This window comes from Trichomycterus rosablanca, chromosome 17 (genome assembly GCF_030014385.1).
Source record: "Trichomycterus rosablanca isolate fTriRos1 chromosome 17, fTriRos1.hap1, whole genome shotgun sequence".
NCBI classification, from domain to species: Eukaryota; Metazoa; Chordata; class Actinopteri; order Siluriformes; family Trichomycteridae; genus Trichomycterus; species Trichomycterus rosablanca.
This window is the reverse complement of record NC_086004.1, coordinates 8,150,513-8,169,779: the sequence shown is the minus strand read 5'-3', so window position 1 is coordinate 8,169,779 and position 19,267 is coordinate 8,150,513. Positions and strand designations below refer to the sequence as shown.

Sequence of the window (19,267 nt, the reverse complement as noted above, 5' to 3'; positions counted from 1 at the left end):
CAGCTGGTATCTTAACACTTTTTTCTGATAAGATCATTTTACTGTATAAAAGATTACCACTGACAGCAAGCAACGTCTTGCATCCATACTGAGACATGAGGCAAAGTATCCTAATCATGATTGTAAGGAAATAGCATTCAGTGCATTTCCACACGAGCAGGATTTTATATACTACATGTAGTGCACTCTCAGTGCTGGTTCCAAACCCGGATACAAAAAAGAGGGTTGTGTCAGGAAAGGGAATTTAGTGTAAAAACTGGTGGACCAGAACGATCTGTTGGGTTAAGCAAAATAGGAAATATTTAATAATTGATATATGATGTAACTTAATACATAACTTGTGGCGATGTTGCTTCAGCTTAATACATAATGTCACTACATTCCATACTTTACTTCCTTAAGTGTTGTGATGCAGCAGCAGAACTAGTAATCTCAAACACTAAAAGAAGATCTTGTCTCCATTTCTAGTGATTGTGCTTAGAGCGCTGTTTAAAATACCATGACCTTACATCACTTGCTCATCTTACTGCAGATTTCACAGCGCTGCAACTTCACCCCTGAGGTGTATGATTGCAAAAAGCACTCACCTACCGAATACATCTATTATAGCAATAAAGAGCTTTGATAAGAAAGCTGTACACTAATAGAAAAGAATTGAGTTGGAACATTCAGCAAGCGTAACACAAAGCAGCAGACACTGCAGAGCTGTAAATCTCAGCTGCATGTTTACAACATTTCTACCTCAACCAAAAACATTTATGTATAACAAATAACTCCTTTAAACTGGAACAGAGACATTTATTTACAGTACACTTTGCAATATGTGGTCGAGCAAACCGGTCAGATTAAAGGCCGTAACCCCAATCCCAGACCCACTGTAGGAAGGGTACGAGTACAAATCACAAATCACATTCTGTAATCTGGTTGCTTAATAAATGAATGTAAGAAGTCAGTTAAACATCAGGGGTTGTTGTGCATATCACAGTGGTTTATTACAACAAGATCCAAACCTGCGTGTTCAAACTAAACTTCTGCCTGAGCCTGATCACCATTTGTGGGCGCACTTAAAGGGCCATAAACTAAGAACAATTCATTCTAACCTAAATAAAATCTACACCCTTAAACACAGAACAAATAACATTTACTATTTACTGTGTGCTCTCTCAGCCAATAAATGGACTAATTCGACTTGGAAAAAATATACAATAAAAATATTTTCCATTGACACACTGGCATTTTCAGGATTACTATTATCTTACACTGCTGCATTATTTGCTGCTGAAATTTAAAGCCAATTGTTATGCTAATGTTCGTGAAAATGCTGGATAGTCGTTTGCATATTCATTCATCTTGCACGAACACACGGGATGCAGACAAAAAGTAGCCTTATTGTGACAAGGTCCAGGAACCATATTTAGTAAACATTTCCAAATTATTTGGCAAAGCACAACCACTTCAATCCTCTAGAGGCCTGTGAAAGTACACCATATGCAGCCACGTATAGTCCAAACCCTGAGGCTTGCTATAATAAAAAGCATTTTATTAGAATACTTCTATACCTCAGTCAATAAACGTAATGAAAATATGATGTTCTTACACAAGTGTACAGCCTTGAACTTTTACAAATCATAAAGCTGCTATATTAGTAATAAATACCTGCTCGACAAATTCACGTCTGATCTAAAAGTAGAAGTTGGTGATACTGTCAAAATCTAACATCGGTGTACAGTTGGTGTTAAAAGACTCACTTCGCATATAAACAGAGCTACATCAACTTCATCCACTCCATAAAACAATGGTCCCTCAACAGGGTCTAAAGGTTTTTACAATGCGTCACTTTTTTTATAAGGAAATTTGACCAAATAGACAAATTTTTTACTGAGAGATGGTTAATAGTATCTAGTAGCTTGATGATTAGCTTCTTACATGGGTAAATAGTAACATATTTAAACCAAGCTGTAGATTTTGAAGCAAATGTACCATGTACATTTTAACAATGATAAAACAAACTAGCCTTATTTATATGGACACAGAGGTCACTGCCATATATGGACTCAGAAAGTCACTGCCATAAAATTATAAATGTAAAAGCAGGTATCTGAAAGATGTTTCGACACAATTAAATTAATCTAAGCTGTTGTTTGTACATTAAAGCTCATTCTAAATTATAATCACAAAATGACATACCCGTGTTTTGCAAGTGTGTAGAGTTGACCTCAACTGTATATGTTAATTTACTATTAATGTGCTTTTTAAAACCACATAATAAATGAATACTAATAAATAATAAATAATAAAATCCACTACTTATATAAACATTTAATGCTTATTCGTCATTGAAACGGTCATAACTATTTATAGTTGGTTATTATTTAGGCTGCGTCTTAAACCGCACACAAGGCACTACATAGTGTGTAAAAAACTTATTATTAAGAACCGGTAGTGTACTGATTCATCACAGAATTTAGTGAGTATTATGCGGTTTGAGACGCAGCCTGGTAATCGCGCCTACTATAATTAGCTGCTACATTCTTTCAGCAGTAAACAAAGTTGCACCCAGCACAGTCAGTCGAATATTAGCCTGCTAGCCGAGTTACAGCTCCATTATTGTTGTAGCATGTGGCACTAGTGTAGCTTCATGCTAGGTAGTTACAGAAAAGGGCAAAATACCAACTTTGTGAACTTCATGTAAGTTACTCGTAACGCTGCTCTCCTATTTTAGAAAAATATTTTAAAACGTTCCATAATTAAGACAGAAAAGCTTTGAGCCCTGACAAAACATGTGTGAGCAATTGTATTGAGGGAATGTTAGCAAGCGCGCTAACTGGCTAGCGAGGTAAATCCCTAGCCCAGCATGCTAACTAGCGTTAGTGCTAACCGTAACCGTCTTTAAGGCGGCGTCCTAAACCACACGCTGCTGTACTACATACTGCGTTAAATTAGCACATATAACCCATGTTGTGGTTACAGTAATCTAGCATACTACGTTGTACCAACGATGCGGTTTGGGACCGAGCCTTTCAAGCAGCATATCCAGCACTAAGGGATCCAGAAATAAATATCTAACATAACAAGAAAACAACAAAAAATCAAACATAATCGATCATACGAAACAATACTCACCCCGCCGGTGAACTGCTATCCTCAAAACATTTATATACATTCCATAGATGAAAGTAGGAAACGTTGAGTTAGAAAAAAATCCCCCGTGTACCACGAAGCACGATACTCCCAAACACATCCAGTAAGTAGAGAAAGAGAAGCAGGCCAGCTCTTCACTGTAGTGCAGCCATCACACTCTCACAATCCCGCTCCGACACGTAAATCAGCACAGTACAGATCAATATCACCCCCCCAACATTCATCCATCCATCCTCACACTCCGACAACATTAATCCAACACCGAGCCGGGAGCTGCTTTCTCAGGTAAACGAACGCATTCTCACATTCTGTCGACTCTCCGAGACTGAGTGAGAGTGAGCGAGCGTAGAGCCGCTCTGCTGCCCGATCAGCACTGCGAGTGAGAGAGTGGGTGAGAGAGCTGCACTGGAACTGAGAGTGAGAGACTGGGGGTGCAGTCAAATCCAGGAGGAGAATCCACACGGACTGGCGAGGGTGAGTCATAAGAACTGGAAACTGGATTTTACCATGGCTCAACCACTAAAGACTGTTGATTTTTGTTTAGTAGGATTTTAACATCATGTTTTACACTTTGGTTACATTCATGACAGGACAGGTTACAGACAGATTCATCAGTTAACAAGTCCATATCTCCAATTCACCTCCCTTGCACGTTTTCGGACTGTGGGAGGAAACCGGAGCACCCGAAGAAAACCCACGCAGACACAGGGAGAACATGCAAACTCCACACAGAAAGGCCCAGACCGCTCCACCTAGGGTCGAACCCAGGACCTTCTTGCTGTGAGACAACAGTGCTACCCACTGTCACCCTAAAGGCTGCTGAACATTTATTTTCCGATTATCAGCCGCTTACCTCGTCAGTTTATTCTGGTCTGGACCGCTGTGGATTCAGCACCACACAAAAACCCTGGGTCCAAGGCAGATATACACACTGGATGGAGCTCCAATCCATACCAGGACAAGAAATCATTAACCTAGGGGCGATTTAGAGTAGACAATTCACCTCTTTACATGGGCACGTAAAGAACATGCCAAATGTTTTACAGACAGTTGACCAGAAACAAGGTTTGTACCAAAGTCCCCAGTCCGACACTACTTGTTGCACCCTTATGCTGCCCTATTATTTTTCATTTCATTATATTTTCATGTTTTATCACCGCTTTATCCAGGTCAGGGTTGCACTGACTTTATGTCACTTAAAGCATTATGTTTGTGTTTTGCTTTTCTTTCATATTTCTTTTTAATTTAAATCTTTTACAAAGGTGTTAGGAGGGCCAAAATCAGCCAATGCCAGCAGAATCTTTCTGCCAATCATATTACTAATTCAGCTGCTTTATTTTCACACACCCCCCCCTCTCCCAGGCATGTAACGAAATCTGGAATTTGTCTTTAACTTCTTCTTGGGTTCACCATATCTGCTGTTGTTTTTTTACTTAATGCAAACCTTATTAAGATAATAATTAGGAATTACATTGTATTTAAAAAAAAACCTTGTAGTTTAAAAAGAACAAGTGGTGTAAAAATAAAAAGCATCCAATAAAACACACATTACATGGCAACATGACTGGACTTTATATGTTTTTCATGGAAATACCTGTACCACCTTTTGATAGGAAAGAACATGTAGACCTTATAACATTCTGGAATAAATCAAGAATGCAACTGGATTTTACGATGGTTGCCTGTATGATTACCATCAAGTCATAAACTAGAATTATGGATTGCAATAAATTTTAACTGATAACCTGTATTATCCACATCAGTTTGGTTAAATATGTGAAGGAGGTAATCCACTTAAAAAACCCTGCAGCTGTAAATTCTTCAAGATCACATCCAAATTCATTGCAATATAGCAGGGCACAATCAACCTGATTTTCTAATTCCTGTGCACTAAAGAACTATTCTGTCTCCAAGACATAATGTCTTAGGATATACATTCTAAATTACAGTACTGTGCTGTTTAATGTACTGTACTGATCTGTACACTGTTTGTTATGTAAAATCCAAAAAAATGCCAAAGACTTGACCCAAGCTTTGGGTCAATGTCCTAAAGACATTTTAAATCTGAAACCTCTTTGTAATGTGTATGATTTGACTGCCAGTCCCAGCAGTTAAAAAGCATTTCCACAATGTGAGGCTACCATCACCATATTTTACAGTAGGGATAGTGAAACCTGACTGATGTGTGAAGCTCTGGCCACTAAAAAAAGTCATTAGCAGCTTAATGTTTGGGCAGGTGTGTGCTAGCCTTTAGCATTTCTCGGGGGAGGAGTGATCTAGCAGTATTGTAGAGAGAGAATCTCATTGACTAAGCAAGTCTTGATGCTTGAACAAAATAAGAACCCCAAACACACAGCCACACTTTTTATAAATTAATTTTTTTCATTTCACTTCTGCAGCAAGTTGCAGCAAGTCTGGCTCCATCTGAATACCCTGGACAAGGCGCCATCCTCCTTTTGGACTTAGCCATTCATGTCTGGGAAGACGCTTGGCTGGCCGATAGCATTGCTTAGAATCTAACAGGATCTCAGTAGTGGTGGGCTAGAGTAATAGACTTCTGTGGATCCTCCTTTTATAACCAATCATGATTCTTTCACCTGGAATGATTCAAAACACTGTAACTTCAATTTTCTATCAATTTTCACACTTATTTTGCCCTGTCCAAACTTTTGAGTTTGTTTATATTTACAAACTACAATGATGTTGATCATTCTTCTTTTGTCAGTTAAATAAAACTCCAAGAGAATTAACAGATCACAGATTCTTGGTATTGCATTTTACACAATGTTCCAACTTTGTATAAGTTTAACATGAATTTATGTATCTGAAGTACATTAAATGTACCAAAACAAAAGTGGTTTTCCCTTCGCTGTTACCTGCATGAACAGTGCATTTATTTCTCAAACTGGTTTAGAAACAAACACTATAATAGTCTGTCTGAAGGCCGACAAAAACTAAATCGCTAGTGCAGAAATCTATTCTGCTTACTACAACAGGGCTACAGTATTAATGATGCAGCTTACTAAAAATACAGCATCACCAGTGCTTGCTCTGTTAGAAGCTAATTGTAACCATCAGTCACAAAACAAGCAGCAGTGCAGAACTGCAGAAGAATAAAGTGCTTAGGACTGAGCTTTAGGAGCTTTAGTAGAAAATAGAATTGTGAACTGAGCACTATTATTATGCTTCATTTCATAAATGAGTACAGGCAGTCCAGAGAAAAGAGATACACTAGATGACTGAATGTTTGTGGACACTGGGCACCCAAACATTACGTTCAGCCTCACTTTTTGCTGTCTTGGGTATTTTGTAAAAGGTTCCTGCTATATTATTAAAAAGTGACTGCAGGGATTCATTTCAGAGCAAGTGAGGTCAGAAAATGATGTGTGCACATGGACAGTGGTAACCTAATAGGTAAAGCTTTGGGCTATCAATCAAAAGGTTAAGAGTTTGAATCCCAGCTCTGCCGTGCAGCCACTGTAGGGCTCTTGAGAAAGGCCCTTAACCCTCTCGGCTCCAGGAACGCCATACAGTGACTGACCCTACACTCTGACCACAGCTTCCAAATAAGTATTCATTGTACTGTGCATGTGTATACACTGATCAGCCATAACATTAAAACCACTTTCTTGTTTCTACACTCACTGTCCATTTTATCAGCTCCACTTACCATATAAAAGCACTTTGTAGTTCTACAATTACTGACTGTAGTACATCTGTTTCTCTGCATGCTTTGTTAGCTCCTTTCATGCTGTTCTTCAATGATCAGGACTCTCCCAGGACGACTACAGAGCAGGTATTATTTGGGTGGTGGATCATTCTCAGCACTGCAGTGACACTGACATGGTGGTGGTGTGTTAGTGTGTGTTGTGCTGGTATGAGTGGATAAGACACAGCAGCACTGATGGAGTTTTTAAACACCTCACTGTCACTGCTGGACTGAGAATAGTCCACCAACCAAAAATATCCAGCCACAGCGCCCCGTAAGCAGCATTCTGTGACCACTGATGAAGGTCTAGAAGATGACCAACTCAAACAGCAGCAATAGATGAGCGACCGTCTCTGACTTTACATCTACAAGGTGGACCGACTAAGTAGGAGTGTCTAACAGAGTGGACAGTGAGTGGACATGGTATTTAAAAACTCCAGCAGCGCTGCTGTGTCTGATCCACTCATACCAGCACAACACACACTAACACACCATCACATGTCAGTGTCACTGCAGTGCTGAGAATGATCCACCACCTAAATAATACCTGCTCTGTGGTGGTCCTGTGGGGGTCCTGACCATTGAAGAACAGGGTGAAAGCAGGCTAAAAACATATGCAGAGATACAGATGGACTACAGTCAGTAATTGTAGAACTACAAAGTGCTTCTATATGGTAAGTGGAGCTGATAAAATAGACAGTGAGTGTAGAAACAAGGAGCTGGTTTTAATGCTATGCCTGATCGGTGTATATATGACAAATAAAGACATGAAATAAAGGTCGGGGCTCTGTGCAGACCAGTTAGTTTGTTCTTTTTTTATTATGGCATTGTCATGCTGAAACAGCAAACGTCCTCCTCCACTCCCTTAAAAATTCAAAGCATTAATCTTAGTTTATACAATTTTCATTTGCATCCTGGGTCTGACGTATCCCATGAGAGCCACCGATCTTAAACGGTAACAGCTATCATATTGCTTCCTTTGAGACATGCCTAGCCAGCTCTTTACAATTCCAGCCCCTGGGATGTCACTGGCTAGGACAACACACTCAGAAAAGAGTGCTTCCCTCTCACTTCCCATCACATGAGTTTACTCAGAATTGGCTGACATTGCCTAATTGATAGGGGAGACAGGAATGCTGTTTTTCTCACCCAGAGAGCACGGCAAGTCAGCTCCCAGCACTACAAAGCAAGCCTCTGTTTACAAAGCAAGCCTCGAATAGCCAGTTGGCAATATGCCTTCCAGCAGGCAATAACCTCCTGGCACACCCCAAACCCAGATTTGTTTATCAGACTGGCAGGAAGTGTTAATGTTATGGCTGATCAGTGTATATCTTTTAAAATACGCTGCCTTCTAGACAATGACTTATTTCAATCTAAAGACGGCAACTCAAATGCTTCACGTGTTACAACAGCATGTCTGTGGAACTGCGGAAGACCAGACCAGACCAGACCAGTCTGGTTTACTTTCTAGACTGAAGCCAAAAGCCTTCATCATGATTGCCTTAGTTCATCATCAAATCACAGGTGAGTAAAGTCATCCATTACTTTATAGACTATATGCTTAAAAGATTGTGAACACTGTACTGTGAGTTTGTTGGACTTCCTATTACAAAATCTTCAGAGCTTTGCTCAAGGGTCTATCAGTAGCTACTCGACTCCACTGACACTATTAAGGGATTGTCCACATACCATAAAGTGTTACTACTGTGACCAAACGTATCTAGATCTACTAGAGTTTATTGTCTAGTCTCCACGCTGTAGATTCAGCTACACTGAATTTATTCAGCGCTAACAGACTGAAGCTTGCTGAGCAGCAGGTGAGTGGGGGGAATGACTTCAAGGGAACTGCTGACTACAAACAGGAAGAGCCACCACTACACCAGGCCCAACCTGGAGCTTTCTCTCAAACGGCCCCCTCATTCAGATGCAAAGAGCAAGCCTTTTCACAAGCTAGTTAGCTCCTTCACACAGTCGAATCATGCATTTAATGGCCCGCACTGTTTGTTTAACCAAGCCCAGGAATGCACCAGTTAAAAAAAAAAAAAAGTCTAAGTCAAATTTAAAACCTGGAAGAAGGATCGCATGGTCGACCACAGCAAAGCACACCCACAGCTCCTGAAACCGAGCTCAAATGCTTTGTGAGGCAGAATTTTGCAAGCTTCTTTGAGGGCAGGTTTAAAAGGGCTTTTGTGTTGGGACACAAGAGGAGCTGCAGCACTCTGTAGGTGGTGTCTGATCAGGTGGCTTTGTGCAAAAGAGCCATTTTACTTCCTTGTTTATTATATATGATTTTAAGAATATTTTAAACTCTTGTAGAAGTAGCACCTCTTTTAGAGGACGGCATGCAATATGGACACAATTCAGGCTGAAAGTATGTCATGGCCATCTTGGAATTTCAGATTTCTTAAAAAAAATTTTTTCTGTGACAATGTTGAGACTGATTACAACTTTTAGACCAGGGCACAGATACCACTGTTCCATGGGGGCAGTCAAACTAGCTCTGGTGAAACAGGCACAAATCAAGCGCTGTAGTCGATTATAATACGTAACAAAAACACAACATAGGTCATATACGGTATATACTGTATATATACACACAGATCAGCCATAACATTAAAACCACCTTCTTGTTTCTACACATTGTCCATTTTATCAGCTCCACTTACAGTTCTACAATTACTGACTGTATTTCTCTGCATGCTTTGTTCAACCCCTTTCATGCTGTTCTTCAGTGGTCAGGACCACCACAGAGCAGGTATTATTTGGGTGGTGGATCATTCTCAGCACCGCAGTGACACTGACATGGTGGTGGTGTGTTAGTGTGTGTTGTGCTGGTATGAGTGGATCAGACACAGCAGCGCTGCTGGAGTTTTTAAACACCTCACTGTCACTGCTGGACTGAGAATAGTCCACCAACCAAAAATATCCAGGAAACAGGACCCTGTGGGTAGTGTCCTGTGACCACTGATGAAGGTCTAGAAGATGACCAACTCAAACAGCAGCAATAGATGAGTGATCGTCTCTGACTTCACATCTACAAGGTGAACCAACTAGGTAGGAGTATCTAATAGAGTGGAAAAATAGTTGACACTGTATTTAAAAACTCCAGCAGCGCTGCTGTGTCTGATCCACTCATACCAGCACAACACACACTAACACACACCACCATGTCAGTGTCACTGCAGTGCTGGTGGTCCTGATCATTGTAGTATGTAGAGAAACAGATGGACTACAGTCAGTAAGTATAGAACTACAAAGTGCTTCTATATGGTAAGTGGAGCTGATAAAATGGACAGTGAGTGTAGAAACAAGGAGGTGGTGTTAATGTTATGGCTGATCGGTGTATATATATATATATATATTACGTTTGTGTATGTCTTCCAATTTTTCAGTCACAGAAAAAGAGAATTGGTTGCAGAAATAATTCAAATTCCAAGTTTGCCATGACATGCACAAGTGTGTGTAGTTATGTAAAGTTGAGACAGTATTCAAATCAACCCGTCATTTTAAAAATCTATTTAAACAAGAAAGAAAATCACTCACAGCTTGTGCTTTTGTACTATTGTTTTCATGCTGAAGCCAGCCATTACTGCAAGTTATTCAGCACAGCTGTTTGTTCTTTCTTGTGTGGACTTTCTCGTGTCACGAAGAGGCTCCTCAATCACTTAAAGGGGAGCGCTATGAAGAACCTGTGTGTTCTGAATCTGACAGCCATTGTGGTTGGAAACAGAAGGGCAGATCAGATACAGTTCTGGTGTACACACAGGTCTTTAGTGAGCTGGGTATTATTCACTCAGCCAATCAGCTAACATTCATGTGCATATCAAGTAAAAAAGAAGTGAGAATTTTATATACAGATGTATGGTATGGTATATTGTAATAAATGCAATCTTAATACAATTTAATTCATTTTATTATACAAATTCCTTGTAATCAAATACAGATGCACTTAAGCCCGGAAAATGCAACATAACCTTTAATTTTTGGAATAATCTGTTGTTCAAAGATTTTTAACAGTCACAGTGTTCTGTGGGTTGCATTGTTCCCTGATCAGTGTCGCTATAGACTCCCATGGTCAGCTCTAGTCACCCATTGGCTGGAAATGTGGTTCCTCTTGGCCTGACATGGCTTTTTTTGAGGTCAGGTTGGCTGCATTAACCCCTTCTTGGCACTTTGGTGAATGCGACCCTCCAGCTTCCCTGTGAGAGAGAGACGGTGGGGGAGGTTAGACACGAATGAAGCTTCAACAGTCTTTACAAAGCCTTAGTGGGTCCAACAAAAACTGCAGGCTGGGATTAGGCAAGAGGACACCATGAACACACAAACAAAATGACTGTAATTAACTTTGCTTTTTAAATAAATCGTTAAGCTTTTTTCAGACATGCACTACTGCACCTGAATATTTATTAGGAAATATTATTAATAGGTAATAAATCCAATAAGGTCTTTTATTACAGTATATATTATTGAATATCACAGTACTGATATCATTAAAATATGTTTATATACACTTACAAGGTACATATATGGAATGGAAATCTTGACATTTTAATAATTTCTACAATGTTACTAAATGATTTGATCACATTACAAAACAAATGACCAAATTTACGTCCTTTTATACCTCACCATGCAAGAAAGAAGCATCTCCCATATTTTTTCTTTAGTATGATCTTTAAGATGCTGATTTTGGAGCAAGGGCAGTCTGGTTCCTCTTAAGGTTTCTTCCTGTCATTTTAAGGTAGTTTTTTCTTGCCACGGCCACCCTCAGTTTGCTCAACAGAGGGTTTTTAGTCTGTTGGTCTTGGATTCTGTAAGGCTGCTTTGAAACAATGTCCATTGTAAAAAGTGCTATACAAATAAATTTGACTTGACTTTTGTCTGGCAAGGCAGCTTTTAAGGCCATAGTGATGTTGAAATTGTGAAACCTGGGTTCCAGTAGGTACTATGTACGGCAGACCTGATTTTTGTTTTTGGAGGTTCTCGAAATACACCTGATCACGTGAACACATTTCTTCTCTGCAGAAGATGACATTTTAAGCTTTCTTTCTGGTCTTGGCAAAAAAGACCACTGTTTTTATTGCTTTTAGTCAAGAGCTGTCAAACTAGACCAATTTATACGCACACAAAATCAGTTCTAGTCAATCCTAGTCCTAACAGGGAATTAAAAGTCCAAGTCCAAATTTAAAAAGCATTATAGAACTTTATATACCAGCAGATTACCAACAACCAGCAGTCATTGTGTGTATATTCTTTAATCAGTAGATTTTGTATGATTGTCAGAAAACCCACAATCCCACTAAAACAGAACAATTTTTATATGTTGGTTGGAAACAGTGAGGGTGGGAGGAGTAGTAATTGGTCAAGTCCAAGAGACAGAGAGCTTATAGTCTGTATTTAGGACCATATGATTCCCACCTTTTTGGACACTAAAGAAGCTTTAAGGGGAAGAAGATTTTTATGTGATGGTGATATGAAAGCGGCGGTGCATTTTTGATTGCATTAAAATGATACAATGCTGGGAAAATGCATCGCTAAAGAAGGTGACTTTAGAAAAGTGGTGTAATTTGTTCTTGAAATTCTTAATAAGTAGAGTTTACTATATATTACTAGCTGAATTTATCACATGATAGTATTTTTTATAAAAACAAATGCTAGAATACATTTTGGCATTTATTGTTAAAATCCTTAAACCATTTAAAACTCACAATAAATCTTGTTCCTTTAGTTACCTCTTAATTATAAAATCATTCCATTCCCTTGTTCATACAACTTTGTAACAGGGTTTCATCTAGACGCTAATTTGGCCACAAATTTACATCAGAAACATTATATAAGCAACCAATGTGATGAAAAATGTTGTGTACTGATCTACACCAGCACAGAGCACACAGGAGAATGAATGAATCGAATTGGAAGTGGACACCGTTGGGGAATTTGCAGGGTTTTGTGCTGAATGGCTTTTCTGTTTGATTTAAATGAGTATCTGAGTAAATCTAATCACAACAAGACCAAGAATATGTGCAATGGAGATAAAATCATAGTGTCTGCAATTTTTTTCTTCAGATTCCTTGGGTTACAGGCATATAGTGTAGTGCTAAAAATCATTATCTCCTTAATGCCAAGCTTTAAAACTGTGTCTAATATATCATCATATCTTGTGTGCATCTAATGCAGCCGCTGTGGTTGACATGCTTGTTTAAATGGAATGGTAATTGCTACATGTGGATGAGCCTCTTTTCACTGAAAAACTGCTTTACACATGTCAGGGATGAATTCGCCTTTCCAATGTTGCTTCCTAGTTCTACAGATAGGAAACATCTACTGAGGAGATACACAGCACCTCTGTAATTTAGTCTGGATAAAAGTGTCCACTAACTGCTGGAAATGTGATTGATAATTGAATATGGAACTGAGTGGAAGTGTACATTTTAATAGCAGGATTAAGTTTAATTCATGTTTTAGAAGATTTTCTTACACTGCACTAGATGGCCAAAAGTAAAATGTAATTTGATCAGTTACATAATATAAATTACATGCTTCCAATTTTGTGTCAAGAGTATTATTATTGATTTTTAAACTACAGTAGCTTACACAGAGCCTTGGCCTGAACCCCACTGAACACCTTTTAGAGGAATTAGAACATCAATTGAAAGCCTGACTACTCTCATCCAACAAAGGACTGAGGTGTAGGCAACTCCATGGGTCTGTCTGAAATCCTAGTGAGCTGCCTTGCTGCCTACTGCCTACCTATGCAGCTGCCTAAGTAGAGAGGATTCTAATAAGTCAGATTATTTAGACGCACGACTTAGACAGCGATTACGGTGACTGTCACCACAGTTTCCGCTTACTAAGCTAACACAGTTAGCCTCAGGCCATTCAAACCAATGGGCTGAGGCGTCACAACCCGCTAGAACACCAGTTAACATCTTCCTCTGTGTCCAGAAACAGTTAAACTGTCACTGACAAGCCTGAATTTGCTAATAAATGACACTTGTGCACCTTTATACAAATTAAAAACCAATGAGAATTTATTTACATTTGAAAAGAACTCCATTGGTTGTTCCAAATTCAAAGCCATATTTGTAACTTTTTGTGAGAAAAGCTGTGCCGCAATGAATGCTGGGATTGTCTTCACCATTAGTAAAGAATTGGATGCTCCCTCATTATTCAGTCAGATTATCAGTCAGAATTAAGGCACCTCAGTAGGCAGCATTTTAAGGCATCTAAGAATTGAGACAGCCTTCTTCTCAGGAGCGTGTAAAATGACAGACAGACCCCATATTAATAGCTATGATTTTGGGATAAGATGTTTAACAAGCTTATAATCAGATGTCCTGATACTTTTGTCCATAATCTAACACTGCATCACACCACATGTAAAGAGAACAAAACCTCACACTTAACAGACTTGTCAATCTTCACTCCAGAGGTGAATGGTGGCAGCTTGGGAAACTAATTTCCCCTACAGAGAAAGGTAAGATGCTATTACTGAGCTGATCGATCCTTGAGCCAGATAAAGAGTTCCAATTTACCAAATATCCAACCGTGTCGAGCCCACACACTCTCCATGTGTTTACTTACAACTCACCAATCCTGCATCGCAATTAACTAAGAAAGCTCAGAGTTGTTATCTAGCCGTTAACCTTACTACACCCCCAAGGCTTTTCAGCTCTGGAGCACAAGGATCAGCTAATGTGATCCATGTTGGGAACCTCACATGTCATCAGGTGGCAAGCTTACAGCCAGCCAGTCATCCAGGAGGTATTTTTTATACTGAAACATAATAACAGCCTGGAGCAGCGCAGACTTCAGCCTTTTATCTGTCTGAGAACAATAATGAGGGTTTTGAGCCTGATCTAGTGAGTGTCTGCAATTCCAGTTTCAGGCCAAATAGAAGAAGATATCAGTGAGCTTTATTTTGTTTAAAGCCTGGGCTAAGGTACTTCAGACCAAAATCAGTATCACAATATATACACAACCCTCCCAAATACTCAGATATGCTCAAAATGCCACCCCCCAAATATACTAATGTAAAAATGATAAATAAACACATTTCTCTGACTTGCTTGTAGCCTAGTGGTTAAGGTAGTGGTTAAGGTACTGGACTATTAATCAAAAGGTCGCTGGTTCAAGCCCCACCACTGCCAGATTGCCACTGTTGGGTCCTTGAGCAAGGCCCTTAACTCTCACTTGCTTAGACAATATACTGTCACAATACTGTAAGTCGCTTTGGATAAAAGCGTCTGCTAAATGCTGAAAATGTAAATGTAGTTTTGCGTCATGTTAGGATCTGTTAAGTGTTCCAATGAGTTAGTCGATATGGCCGAATTGTTTTAGAATGACAAGCCCTCCCCCCACCCCATGCCTGTAGATTTGCCCCTCCCCCACAGTTCATGGCTACGGCCTTGCTTCCGACAGAAAATATGATAACAGACAAATGAAAACTTATTAATTAGGTAAATGCATTTAAGACAACTAATGGTTGAGATTTGATTTGAGAGTAAAGCAAGGTATATCACGTGTTAGCGCCATGTATAAAACTTCAACACTCTTTAGCCTGAATGCAAGTAAAATCCAGCATGTGTTTACCACAACACGGGTGTTATGTCAAATTCTGCATGTCCTGTCAGGAGCGCTTGCATTTAATTTTTTAGCTTATTTGAATTATAAATGATGAGACTATTACACATTTAAATCCTAAACAATGGAACTATTTTGCATTTGTATAGAGCTGTTGGTATAATAGTAAACAGGCTGCATGTATTATATGTCTGTTAACGTTTTTTCCTCACAGTCACATTAACTCCCCCACTAAATTTGTTATTTCCTTATAACAGGAGTGGTCCGCCAGTGTTATTTCAGTTGGCCACTTTACGTCTCTACTTCCCAACTACATGATTTGAAGGAAACTGGAATTACTTAGTCCTTCACCTTCAGACTGGTGGTTATGAGTCAGCAGTACTTTGTAGCTTAAAGGAATTTACTACCTATTTTTTTCCATTCGGCTGCTCCTGTACTTCTGGGTCACAACAGCAGATCATTCTGGTTCACACAGTTTTTTACACTGGATGGCCTTCCTGAGCAAACCCTACTTATTATCTGGCCTTGGGACAGACACTGAAAGCGCACTAACAAGTGCACCACCCAATAACTAGCCAGCCAATCAGCAACAAGAATTTTCTGTGCTCATGGTAGAAATTAGGGCTGGCACTGGATCAGATTTCAGAAAGAAAAAAACATGTAATCTGATCCGATACTGTGGCATGATGTAAATAACACTTAATAAATAACATTTAATGTAAATAAGGCCATTGTTTGTGTGTAAAGCAAATAACACATGAAGATACGTTCCAACAGAGCGCCGTTTATTGCCAGCTCACTCGGCAACTGCTGTAACAATGTTATCACTTTATAAATGATAAATCGCTCACCTAAGATAAAGAAAATCTATCTTGTCCCAGCTTGGAGATCTCTCACATCCTCAACGATTAATCCATTAGTGTTATGAAATAAAACAAACTACACCGTTTCCCGTTTAGCCACAGACGCCCTCTTCAAAATCCAGCAGGGTTTTTTAATAAGCGCGCTTTGGTTTTTAATAATCTAAAAAATGTGACAGAACTTTAACAGAAATTCTCAACTCTGTGTCAATTCTAATTGGTCCATTCAGCGTTTGATTGACATCCACATCTTCCAATTGTAGACACTTTGGACGACACGCCGTAAAGCGAGATGTCACGTGAACAACAGCTCGAACGTAAGTGAAACCAAAAATGCTGCTAAATGTTCTGTGTGTAAAAGTTACAATAAAAACAGCAGTTTTGTATAAGTGTGATGTTGTAGCTTCTGTATTTATTCCTTTAGAATCTTTGTTTCACAGTCTGAGCATTGTTATTTAGATAGCTAGTATAACCATGGTGCATTGAGACTGCTTAGTTGTTTGAGAGGAGAAATGACGGTATCGGATTGGTATCGGTATCGGCAGATACTCAATTTGCAGTCTCGGTATCGGTATTGGACATAAAAAAGTGGTATCGAGCCAGCCCTAGTAGAAATATGTTTAAATGTGCACAGATCGGTCGGGTTATCTCCTTTCATATCTTGAGGTTGAGTCCAGTCTAACAATGACGCACATTTTATTTATTCTTTTGACTGAACCCTAAACTGTCTGTCATGCAGCTTATTCTTTTAAAACCTGCCATCGTTTTAAGTGAACCGCAAGTTCAATGCACTCGGTCACCTTCGGCTTCAAACTAACAGTTGGCACTGACAGACATAATTACACAGTCAGGTTTGGGGAGTCTGAGAGCATGATGTAAGTTAAGCGCAGCAGCTCTCATCAGCTGTTTTCTTTTTAACTGTCCTGTCTCATTAAAGCTGAGCTCAGGGAAACAGGAACGTAAACAAGCTGTCCGAGAGCTTTTCTCCTCTGACGGTTCTGTCATGACTTTCAAAGCGTTCTGGCACAGACTGAGGAATGAATATTGCACTATGAGACATGATAGAATAACTCCAATATGTGTGCAGGGCAAAAAATTCAGAAGGGCTCATTCAGGGGATCCATCTTTGTAAAAGCGTGCAGCTCAATAACAGTGACTGTTCCGATGCGGCGCTGCCAGCCGGAGCTGAAATTATTCTTTTTAATTTAGTCCACGCTGGCGGATGCAACAAGCAATATTAAGAAGACGACGAGTGTGTATTACAGACGGGTGCTAAAGAGCCGAGCTGTGTAAACGCAGCGTTAGTGATTGTGAGAGTTCCAGCATTCAGCAGCTACACAGGCTACTTTTAAGAGGCTAAATATCGATCCGGCCGAGATAATTTCCCATTGATTGCTGCTCTGTTAGGGGGGCTGCTGCTGAGCAGTTTATTACCCATAGTGCAGCTAGGGAGCCGGGCCAATAATGGGCGCAGTGTGTCCACGGCACTGCTGCTACTTCATCATCTGCCTCGGCCACCCCTCCCCCCCTACAGCCTGTCCTGCGGTTCACTGCTTTGGAGATTTGCTCTACCACACACAGGAACAACCACGCACAATAGCAGTCTCAGTCCAACAGGGCTGAGGCTAAAGGCTGGAGAGATGGGTTTTACATATGGAAATGAAGACTCACTGAGATGTCAATAAAACCAAACGATCCATAATTAGCCACGTCCCAGGAATTTCAATGGAGAACATTAATGCAGAGTTGAGTGAAACAGGCAGGCAGTGAGATGAAAATCTGTAATTGTAATGTATAATTGATGTGCTCATTTTGTACTGATTGTAAATGAAAAATGAAAGGACTTCTATACTCACATGTTAAGCATCGAACAGTTTAGAACTATTAGGATAATCAGGTAATCTGTGTAGTGAAGTAAAAAAATACATACAGGGGACAAGGCAGATTGGGAGTTTAATGATTGAAACAAATACTTTTTATAAAAAAACGCTTTTAGAAGTGTAAGTTCTTTCATATGATCATAAGATAGGCGTTTGCTGGGCCCTGTTAAACCCTTGAGCAAGGCCCTTAAACCTCAATTGCTTAGACTGTGTACTGCAAGTAGCTTTAGATAAAAGCGTCTGCTAAATGGTGAAAATGTAAATGTAAAATAAAATCACTGTACCTGAATATATAGGAAGAAATCAATTTGGACAAAATGTTACTAGTAGCAATGGTACTAGTACCACCCTTGAATTTGAAAACCACAGAATTAGTGCGTGAATTAAGACCATACAATGACGTAACAATCATAAAAACTGCACTGATGCTCATAAAAAAGGTCAAGCGTTTTAATTTCCAATATAATAACAAATAGGGGCAGTTGTAGCCTAGAGGTTAATGTACAGAACTAGCAATCGAAAGGTCCCTGGTTCAAGCCTCACCACTGCTAGGCTGCTACTGTTGGACCCTTGAGCAAGGCCCTCAATTGCTGAGACAGTATACTGTCACAGTACTGTAAGTCGCTTTGGATAAAAGCGTCTGCTAAATGCTGAAAATGTAAATGTAAAATAAGATCACTGTACCTGAATATATAGGAAGAAATCTGTTTGGTGAAAATGTTATAACAGTGGCATTAGGTACCACCAATAGTACTAGTACCACCCTTGAATTTGAAAACCACAGTATTAGTGTGTGAATTAAGACCATACAATGACGTAGCAATCATAAAAACTGCACTGATGCTCATAAAAAAGGTCAAGCATTTTAATTTCCAATATAAGAGGAAGTAGGGGCAGTTGTAGCCTAGAGGTTAAGGTACAGGACTAGTAATCGAAAGGTCCCTGGTTCAACCCTCACCACTGCTAGGCTGCCACTGTTGGACCCTTGAGCAAGGCCCTCAATTGCTTAGACTGTATACTGTCACAGTACTGTAAGTCGCTTTGGATAAAAGCGTCTGCTAAATGCTGAAAATGTAAATGTAAGAAGTATGTCT

The 19,267-nt window shown here is 39.6% G+C and overlaps 2 protein-coding genes across 4 annotated transcripts in view; both read right to left on the bottom strand.

Moving 5' to 3' along the window:
• LOC134331143 (zinc finger protein 609-like) overlaps positions 1-3,206 on the bottom strand; it is an 89,411-nt gene extending 86,205 nt beyond the window's left edge. For both annotated transcript variants that reach the window (XM_063012428.1, XM_063012427.1), the window contains exon 1: positions 3,124-3,206. The gene's annotated coding sequence lies outside the window, so the exon portion shown is untranslated. The remainder of the gene's footprint in view (positions 1-3,123) is intronic.
• A 7,539-nt stretch (positions 3,207-10,745) lies between these two features.
• The window catches only part of trip4 (thyroid hormone receptor interactor 4), a 95,858-nt gene continuing 87,336 nt past the window's right edge, over positions 10,746-19,267 (bottom strand). For both annotated transcript variants that reach the window (XM_063012788.1, XM_063012789.1), the window contains exon 13: positions 10,746-11,049. In XM_063012788.1, coding sequence (XP_062868858.1) covers positions 10,991-11,049 — 59 coding nt within the window. In that variant the 3' untranslated portion in view covers positions 10,746-10,990. The remainder of the gene's footprint in view (positions 11,050-19,267) is intronic.